General features: G+C 42.3%; 1 protein-coding gene across 2 annotated transcripts in view; it reads left to right on the top strand.

Annotated features, from left to right (window-relative positions):
* HACD3 (3-hydroxyacyl-CoA dehydratase 3) overlaps positions 1–9,914 on the top strand; it is a 48,324-nt gene that overhangs the window by 20,360 nt on the left and 18,050 nt on the right. The window contains exons 2-5 of one of the 2 annotated variants that reach the window (XM_011940385.1): positions 1,693–1,735; positions 4,388–4,461; positions 6,254–6,418; positions 8,197–8,248. In XM_011940385.1, coding sequence (XP_011795775.1) covers positions 1,693–1,735; positions 4,388–4,461; positions 6,254–6,418; positions 8,197–8,248 — 334 coding nt within the window. The remainder of the gene's footprint in view (positions 1–1,692; positions 1,736–4,387; positions 4,462–6,253; positions 6,419–8,196; positions 8,249–9,914) is intronic. The other variant, XM_011940386.1, reaches the window with a different exon arrangement.

Here is a 9,914-nt window from a genome sequence, read left to right as displayed (position 1 = left end):
CGAGACTCCGTCTCAAAAAAAAAAAAAAAAGAAAAAGAAAAAAAAAGCAAATTCTCCAAAAGAAATTGAAGGAAGGAAAGAATAAAGATAAGAACAGACATAGAAAGCAGAGGTGGAGAAAATCAATAAAAAGCTAAAAGTTCTTGAAAGATAATTAAAATTGCTAGACATATTGACAAGATTAAGACACAAACCATATCAGTAATGAAGAAGAAGACATAACCATGAAAGCTACAGACATTTAAAAGCTAAGAGAATATTAGGCCCTGCACGGTGGCACATGCCTGTACTCCCAGCTACTTGGGAGGCTGAGGCAGAAGAATTGCTTGAACCCGGGAGTTGGAGGTTGCAGTTAGCCGAGACTGAACCATTGCACTCCAGCCTGGGTGATTTTTTCAAAAAAAAGAAAGAAAATATTAAAACAAGTTCATATCAGATAAAATGGATAAATTCCAAGAAATAAAGACAGTTTCTATAAAAGAGATAGAAAACCTGGATAGCCTTGTAACCATTAAATACACGGATTCAATAGTCAAAAGTCTTCCCACAGGGAAACTTGCAGGTCTAAATGGCTTCACCTGGAAGTTCTACCAAGCATTTAAAGAAATAATTGCAGTTAATTATTTGTTAATCTGTTGCTACATAGTAAATCACCCAATATATAGTGGCTTAAAGCAACAATAATCGATTATTGTCTCTCACAGTTTCTGTGGGTTAGGACTTCAGGAGGGGCTCTGTTGGGTTGTTCTGGCTTGGAATCTCATGAGGTTGTGGTCAGATGACAGCTGTAGTTGAGGAGCACAGAAAGCTAAACCCACAGAAGAAAAACAAACACCGTGACACTGGGAACGAGCTGCCTCTTGCTTATTAACCTTGAGCTGGAAGTAGGAGGTGAGTTGTTTCTCATCCACTGGAAAAAGTGTTGAGTAGTTTCACTTTAAATTGTGATGCTAAACTGAAGGTATGTAGCAACTTCTGGGAATCAGTGAGCAGTTTGGAGAATTTTGACCTTTCCTGAGTCTTGTTTCCTTTGGGGGTTAAGAGAGTCTGGTGCCTCTAAGTTAGACACAGGCACAGCGTGTTTCATTTTCATTCACCACCTGCAATCCTCTGCCCTTTCCTCCACTTGTCAGAATTAATTTATCATTCAGGTTGCAGTACAGGTCTCACCTTTTGTGGAGCTTTTCCCCACCACTCTATTCCTATTTTGCTCTCTCTCTCTCTCTCTTAACTCTGCTAACACTTACTGCCTTTTACCACCCTTTTCGTCTTGACCATATGTTTCTTGATAACTATTTCATATCTTCTCACAGAAAGTGCCTCATCTGTCCCACTGGAAACTGTTCTACAGCTCAGGGATTGAGTCCTGGAGATCTGTGTATTCCCCTGTCATATCTCACATAGCACCTTGCATGATTGGCCATTCTCAGAATGGAGTAATTCAGCGCTTGACTGTTTCACAGAGCAGGTTAGGGTCCTTCTTGGCAGGAGTTTGCAGTCTTAGATAGGTATAGACAGACATAGAGAAAGCCTACACAGATGTGAATAAATGACTAAATATATTTCTGGGGGAGGCACAGAGTAGGAGGCTGAGTCCTCATGAGAGAAGGATGAGGGGAAGAAGCCCCTTGTTTAATCTCATTTTTTCTCTTCATTAAAATGCCTTCTTGCATCCTTGGTCTCTTTTCACAGAACCCTGCCATCAGCATCACTGAAAATGTGCTGCATTTCAAAGGTCAGTATCCCAGCAAATGCTCCCATCTCTATACACAGTTAAGGAGGTGTGGTGGTGGTTTCCCTTTTTTTTTTTTAAATGTATGTTTTACGATTTTTTTCTGATGTTCACTCCTCTGATCTTCATGAAGTAAGCTAAATTGTTTTGAAATATATGATTAGAAAAGTCAAATAATTGGTTTAAAATCCTGTTTCCCCCATGGAGAGGCAGTAGATACAGTGAAGAAAAAAAAAAAAAGAATCCTGGGTTAGAAATCAGAAGGCTTGTCTTCTAGCTCTAATTCTGCCACTGTCTTGGACAAGTTATTGACTTTTCTGGACCTACACAATGAAGATGCTGGATTTTAATCTGTGTTTCTCAAACTCGAGGACCCATGGACACCTAAGAATGTTTCCACAGGACTCTCAAGGGCTCATGGACCTGAGATTGAGAAACTCATGAAGAATTAAATATGGTCACTTTAAGTGATATTTGGCTTCACTGCAGCTATGAACACAGACACACATACAGCTACTGATTACATGGCACTACTTAATTATGAAGTGGCCATCTAGATGATCCAGAATATGCTGCTTTTTTTAAAAAAAAAAAAGATTATTATGAAAACAAAAAATAGAAATGTTATTTATTTATTTTGAGATTGAGTCTTGCTCTATCACCCAGGCTGGAGTGCAGTGGCACAATCTCGGCTCACTGCAACCTCCGTCTCCTGGGTTCAAGTGATTCTTGTGCCTCAGCCTCCCGAGTAGCTAGGATTACAGGCACCCGCCACCACGCCCAGCTAATTTTTGTATTTTCAGTAGAGACAGGGTTTCACCATGTTGTCCAGGCTGGTCTTGAACTCCTGACCTCAAGTGATCTACTCGCCTTGGCCTCTCAAAGTGCTGGGATTACAGGCGTAAGCCACTGTGCCTGTTTTTTTTGTTTGTTTGTTTGTTTTGTTTTTTTAAAAAAAATTTTTCTTTTTAAACATTTTTAAAAATAATAATTATTTATTACACCATTCCTAAGAAATATTCTTGATGAGACTTTGTGGCTCCCTGATACTAGATTTGCAGACCAGTTTGAGAAACACTACATTCTAGATGATGTCTCAGGCCTTTTCAACTCTGACAGTCTCTGATTCTATGAATCTGCCTCCGTCTCCCTTCTCCTCAGTCCATCAGCAGATTTACTGCTGTACTGGAGAGGGTGGGATCTGCATTCACTGTCACCCAGTGGGGAAGGATTCTCTCTGTTCCAGTTCCTGGGATTATTGGAGCATGAAGAGTTTCTGCTTTATGTGAAATTCCATCTACCGTAATATACTTGCATGAAAGTACAGCCTGGCTTTTGTATCTGCTTTTCAGGATGAGAGTAGTTACCACTCAGCTCAGGTTTTTTGGAAATTATATACATTTACATGAAATTTAAAGTGATAAAAGCATATCTTGCCACTTAGACCTTATATACTGTGCTACCTTAAGGAATTTATGGTCATAGAGAATCATTGCTACCTATGGCGAATATTAGGCAGGTTATTAGTCTACATATGGTCAGATAAGGGATGAGAGTCCCAGAAGGGAACCAAATGGTAAATGAATCAGAGAGGAGAGTGGAAGGGAGGTCCAGCAGCAGCTGCTGGGTCCAGCAGTCACTGGCACCTAGGCATGGTGCCAGCTTGAATTGGAGAAAGGAGCCATATCAAGGCATAGGGATAAGGCATTGGCCAAGTCAGGTACTTCCCTCCTAGTTCCACCTGTCCTTCATAAGCTACAAAAGCTTGTATTTCTTTTTCCTTGTTCCATTTGGGATGTACTAAAGGAGGAGTCAGCTTCTCCCTTCATTGTCTCTCCCTGGTTGGGAGGTTTTAGATTCAGAGCTGTCCAAGACAATCCAGCATTTCCATGTGCCTTGCAACTTTCCTTAACCACGGTCAAGATGATACACCCACCAATTTTTGTCTGCTCTAGATTTACAGCCAAAGTAATTGTGAAAGTTAAATTTATATCTGTGTGGCCGCTTTGGCATTGCTTTCTCTATTCTTTTTCCTGCCTGTTATTTGTACGGGGTATCATCAGGGTCACAGTGGAAAATTGGGTAAATACTCCAAAACTGACATCAGAGGACATATGGAGATAAACTTGCGTCAAAGATTTGACCTATCTAGCTGTTGAAGAGCTCTGCTCACAAGCCCCCACACATTTTAACAGGACCCATTAAGAGTTGTGGACTACACTGCTTCTCAGCCTTTTGGCTACGATCAAGTGTAATATTCTTGCTGGGCATGGTGGCACATGCCTGTAATCCCAGCACTTTGGGAGGCTGAGGCGGGCGGATCACTTGAAGTCAGGAGATTGAGACCATCCTGGCTAACATGGTGAAACCCTGTCTACTAAAAACACAAGAAATTAGCCGGGCGTGGTGGTGGGCGCCTGTAGTCCCAGCTACTTGGGAGGCTGAGGAAGGAGAATGGCATGAACCTGGGAGGCAGAGCTTGCAGTGAGCTGAGATTGTGCCACTGCACTCCAGCCTGGGTGACAGAGTGAGACTCTGTCTCAAAAAAAAAAAGAAAAAAAATGTTCGCATACTTAGGAAAGAACTGCACCAAGCTGGCTTTTGGATGGCCTCGCTCTGCTCAAGTTTGAATAACCCACATTTCTTTCTTTATAGCTCAAGGACATGGTGCCAAAGGAGACAATGTCTATGAATTTCACCTGGAGTTCTTAGACCTTGTGAAGCCAGAGGTATGTTCTTTCCTTTCTCACTTCCCTTCCCATTTTAGGAAATGAATACCAGTAGTTTAGTGAAATGGGGAGCAGGGTTTGTGGAGAGAAGAAGATAAAACCAAAGGGGAATAATAGAGTTCTCTTATTTGGAACAGAGCCCAGGTTTTAGCTGCAGAGGAATGGGAAAGTCAGAGACCCCGAGTTGAATCTGGGCCCTGCCATTTATTAGTGGTGTGATCTTGAACAAGTCTCTTCACTTCTTTGAGTTCCAGTTTTATCATATGTTAAATGAAATTATGGACTAAGTGATCTCCAGGTTTCCTTCCAGCTCTGATATTCAGGTTTTAGTGATGGCAGAGGAGTATGGCACCTGTTGAGAACAGTTACATAGGGTAGTTGAAGCCCCCACCAAGGGTTACTTTCATGTGACTTTGCCATAGGTGCGGGTGAGAAAAATAGAAATCAAAAAGGGCAAAGGCAGCTGGTCTTCAGAAAGAATGCTACAGATATCATCGAAGCTTCTCTTCCCTTAGAGCCTGAGGAAGCTTCTCTCACAAGCAGGGAGAGAATCCAATAGATGGGGTATTTTGGTTTCTGGAATTACACTTAGCTCTGGGGACTTGAACTTCTTGATTTCCCTGCACAGGTGCTCAGTTGTTTTGAGAAAGCATTAATAATAACCAGTGGTATAGTGGGCAGAGAACCTGTCATGGGGCTTCCTTTGGAGACAAGGGAGAGGCCATGTAGACAAACAATGAGCTGGAATGGCCTATAAGAATTTGAGTTTAGTTGGGAAGACTCCCCAGATTGACCCCTGTGAAAAAGTCTGTAACTGATCCAATACAGTTCTGACCTTGATGCAGGTGTTTCTAAAACAAGGGTCTGCTGAGCCAGGACAGTCATTTTCATGGGAGGAAAATGTATAAGCTGAGGGTGACTGGACGCAGTACCCTTGAGAGGGTGATTGGACGTAGTACCTTGCATGATGTGGCTGTGGCAGGAGGTTCATGCTAGCTCCCTCCAGCCTAACCAGGAACTATTTGCCTTTCTTATCCTGATATCCTCCTGTGTCATTCACTGGGGGAATCAGAGAAGGACATTATGTTCTTACCATTTCTCCAGTTCCCTTGGTCTAGACCAATTCCCTTGGTCTAGATCAACCTTTTTGGCACCAGGGTCCAGTTTTGTGGAAGGCACTTTTTTCACAGATGGTGGGGTGGGGATGGTTTCAGGGTGATTCAAATGCATTACCTTTATTGTGCACTTGATTTCTGTTATTATTACATTGTAATATATAATGAAATAATTATACAACTCATCATAATGTAGAATCAGTGAGAGCCCTGAGCTTGTTTTCCTGCAACTAGACGGTCCCATCTGGGGGTGATGGGAGACAGTGACAGATGATCAGGTGTTAGAGTCTCATAAAGAGTGAGCAACCTAGATTCCTTGCATGCACAATTCACAATAGAGTTTGTGCTCCTATGTGAATTTTATGCCAATGCTGATCTGACAGGAGGCAGGCCTCAGGAGGTAATGCAAGTGATGAGGAGCGAGTGTAAATACAGATGAAGTTTCGCTCACTTGCCCACGGCTCAGCTCCTCCTGTGTGGCCCCATTCCCAACCAGTATTGGTCTGTGGCCCAGGAGTTGGAGACCCCTGGTCTAGATATTCCCTTTGCATCGGGACTTGCAGGACCAGAGAAAGAAGAATAAACATATCCTGCAGTTTCCCTGTACAGCGCCCCTGGCATGGTGCTGCTTTAGGGAACAGAAGAGGGCATTCTTACATTTTCACTTTCTCTCCTAGCCTTTTTACAAACTGACCCAGAGGCAGGTAAACATTACGGTACAGAAGAAAGTGAGTCAGTGGTGGGAGAGACTCACGAAGCAGGAAAAGCGACCACTGTTTTTGGCCCCTGACTTTGATCGTTGGCTGGATGAATCGGATGCGGAAATGGAGCTCAGAGCTAAGGTTAGTAAGGATCCTAGGATCTAGTCATTCAGGACAAATCATGGGGAACCCACGTCATTCAGGCCACTGCGGATACCTCTCAGGGTCTGAAAGAATAGCGACAAAGTTACAAATTCATTTAAAGACCTCGTGACGTGATTTTCAAGAAGTATTCGCTATGTATTTTGTAGACTGTCCCTCAGTTGAAATCTGTCTGATGTTTCTCTTACAACTAGACTAAGATGACAGATATTGAGAAGACCACAGAGGTAAAGTGCAGTTCTTATCACATCATATCAAAAGTACATACGGCCGGGCGGGGTGGTGCACGCCTGTGATCCCAGCACTTTGGGAGGCCGAGGCAGGCAGATCACAAGGTCAGGAGATCGAGACCATCCTGGCTAGCACAGTGAAACCCTGTCTCTAGTAAAAATACAAAAAATTAGCCGAGCATGGTGACGCACGCCTGTAGTCCCAGCTGCTCAGAAGGCTGAGGCAGGAGAATGGCGTGAACCCGGGAGGCAGAGCTTGCAGTGAGCCGAGATTGCGCCACTGTACTCCAGCCTGGGCAACAGAGTGAGACTCTGTCTCAAAAAAAAAAAAAGAGTACATACTATCAACATGACACATCACTGTTGATATTAACCATGGGTCAGCTGGCTTGAGGTGACGCTTATCAGGTTTCTCCACTATAAGGTTATTTTCCTCTTGCCACTCCTTGGAAGGAAGTCACTATGTGTAGCCTACATTTAAGGAGCAGGGAGTTATGCTTCCTGTCCTTTAGATGGAGTATCTACATAATTATTTGGAATTTTTCTGCATAGGAGAATAATTATGCATGTCTATTGTCTCCCATTTATTTATTCAATCATTTATTTATATCATGTGGGTACGTGGTATTTATTTTATACTCTGAGTTATAAACTAATATTATTTATTTTGTTGCTCAAAATCTTCCAGCTTTGGCACTAACTGGCCTTTAGTTACGTCCTCATCCTGCCCATCTTTCATTTGGCTTTTGTATCTTTTTGAGAAAGCGCCATCATTATGGGACTTTTTTTTTTTTTTTTTGAGCACTTCCTTACTTTCTGGCACTATAAGCTGCTCCGGGCTTATCTTGTATGTACGTTTCCTGCTTCAGCCCTGGAACAGCCATTTCTTCAAGGAGCTCTGTTCTTACTGTAGAATAGTATTGGAAAGCAAGATCTGCGTGCCAGGTATGCTCATTGCTACCAGGTTGCCATTGCTTTTAGGTTGTCTTCACTGGCAGAACAAGAAAATATATGTTTGGATACTAACCCATGCATACACATTCACCCGTAAATATTTATGTATGGATCTATCTGTATCTCTGTTAAGCTAAACATGAGTTCATACTGATGTTGGAAACATGATCTTAGCTTCTGGAAAAATTATACTAAAAATCTAGAAATCTTGAAAAATAAAATAGCAGTCTACTTCCTGCCTTAAACTTCTGTTTTATTTCTCTGACTGCGACAGATCTTCTCGATGTCCTTTCCAGCTTTAAGATTCCAAGGTCACTTGTCAGTTTGGAAGCCAGATGATTGGGTGAATTTTGTGAACAATGGATGGGCATCCTGTGATGCTAATGCTGCTTAGTAAGGAGGAGTCAGGTGTTGGTGGCCCTATGACCTAGAATATTTTTCCCAATGATGGCACTCACCCCAACCGGAGGAGGTGGCTTTGAGGAAGTCAGATTACTCAGCCAGCATATGGACTTTTGCAAGCATCTGGGAATTCTAACTTGTGTTCTTGGAAAACTTTTGTCTAAATTCTAGGAAGAAGAGCGCCTAAATAAACTCCGACTGGAAAGCGAAGGCTCTCCTGAAAGTAAGTTGCGCTGCTGCCATGGTAGTTACCAGTTAACTTGTGCTAGTGCTGGAAGTATGGGTAATTGTGATGTGGCCAGAGAGCTAATGATTTCATCCCGGTGAGCTGTGTGGGTGAGTTTATGAAAAACCCTTTAGGTCCAGTGCTTAAGGTCTGCACCACCCACGTCAGAATTCTTACCTTTAATATTTCCTTTGTGTTTTGGGTGTTATTTCGTGAGTACACCAAGGCTAGTATAACAGAATAAAAGAACTCCTGGACTGGCCTCATGGCAGATGGCAACCAAATCCTGCAGAGACTTGGGGAAATGACTGCATGGGTCCAAGGCTGCACTCCTTTAGCCTGGTGTTTTTCTCCCAGCTGAAATCTCAAAGGCTGTATGATACGTAAGTGTGGTTGTCAGCCTGAAAGATGGAGAGTATTCTGTATAGTCCTGCTATTCATTAACCTTTAACAAATCAATTTCTGTTTCCGTCTAACCACTTTAAGCAAGGAAGCTCTGTAAGTGTATTATCTTCTGGGTGATGTAGTTAGATTAAATTCAGCAGCTGTCTGTTAAAGTCATGCTGTGTGGCAAGCATTGTGCTGGGCCCTTGACTGAGAGCCAGAGGGATCCATCGTAGCGCCCGTACTCAACAGGGCTTACAGTCTTAGTGGGAGAACTTCAGGTCTAGGTAAAACTACCTCTGAAAAGCAGAATGAACTAAGTGCTTCTTATTTGTTCTAAGTTGAAATTTTTCAGATTTTAGTGGTACTTATCTAGCATGCCATAAATAAGGGAGGGGAAAGTTTTGGAGCAGTACTTTTCAAACTGTGTTCCATGGTACCCCAGGGGGTTCCCAGAGATGCTTTGGAGGAGTAGATCACACGAACAGGTCTACCTCAGTCAGAGCAACTCTCTTTTATGTGTTGGCATTCTGAATAAGGTTTCTTTTGAGAAGGAATTTTAAAAAAGATTTGAATAGCCACTACCTTAGGGGAATATTCTTTTAGGAAAGCTGAGGAGGGGAGAGGATTAGTGGAGGCAAAGAATAACAACATAAAAAAGCCACTTTGAGATTTCAATTAATTTTTTGGTGTTTTAAAGGGATAAACTTCAAAAATAGATAAAAATTCTAATATATGGATTTTTTTGGGTGTTAGGTAAAGCTTTAACTGTTTTATCTAAATTCATAAAGTTTTCTGAACAAGGAAGTTCTTTATGGTGCAGAAGTGTAATAGATTTTTGTAGTTTTGAAGAAGAAACTTTTAATTAGCTAAATGTTGCTGGAAGTCTGACATTTTTTGGAGTCTTAGGATAAGGCTGTGTTTGGTTTTTTTTTTTGAGATGGGGTCTTGCTATGCTGTCCAGGCTGATCTTGAGATCCTGGGCTCAAGTGATCGTTCTACCTCAGCCTCCCGAATAGCTGGGATCACAGGCATGTGCCTGGCTTAGGCTGCTTTTGATTGACCACATTATTAAATGTGATTATTTGAGGACCAACCAGATGTCTTTGCAGAATATCTGTATCCTAGGAATAAATATATAGCAGCAAAATCTGAACACCACAGATCTTCTCTTAAGAACTGCCCTTTTAGGCCGGGCGCGGTGGCTCAAGCCTGTAATCGCAGCACTTTGGGAGGCCGAGACGGGCGGATCACGAGGTCAGGAGATCGAGACCATCCT

Source organism: Colobus angolensis, unplaced genomic scaffold (assembly GCF_000951035.1).
Source record: "Colobus angolensis palliatus isolate OR3802 unplaced genomic scaffold, Cang.pa_1.0 Scaffold19, whole genome shotgun sequence".
NCBI lineage: Eukaryota > Metazoa > Chordata > Mammalia > Primates > Cercopithecidae > Colobus > Colobus angolensis.
The sequence above is the reverse complement of the archived record's forward strand: the minus strand, read 5'-3'. Positions and strand labels throughout refer to the sequence as shown.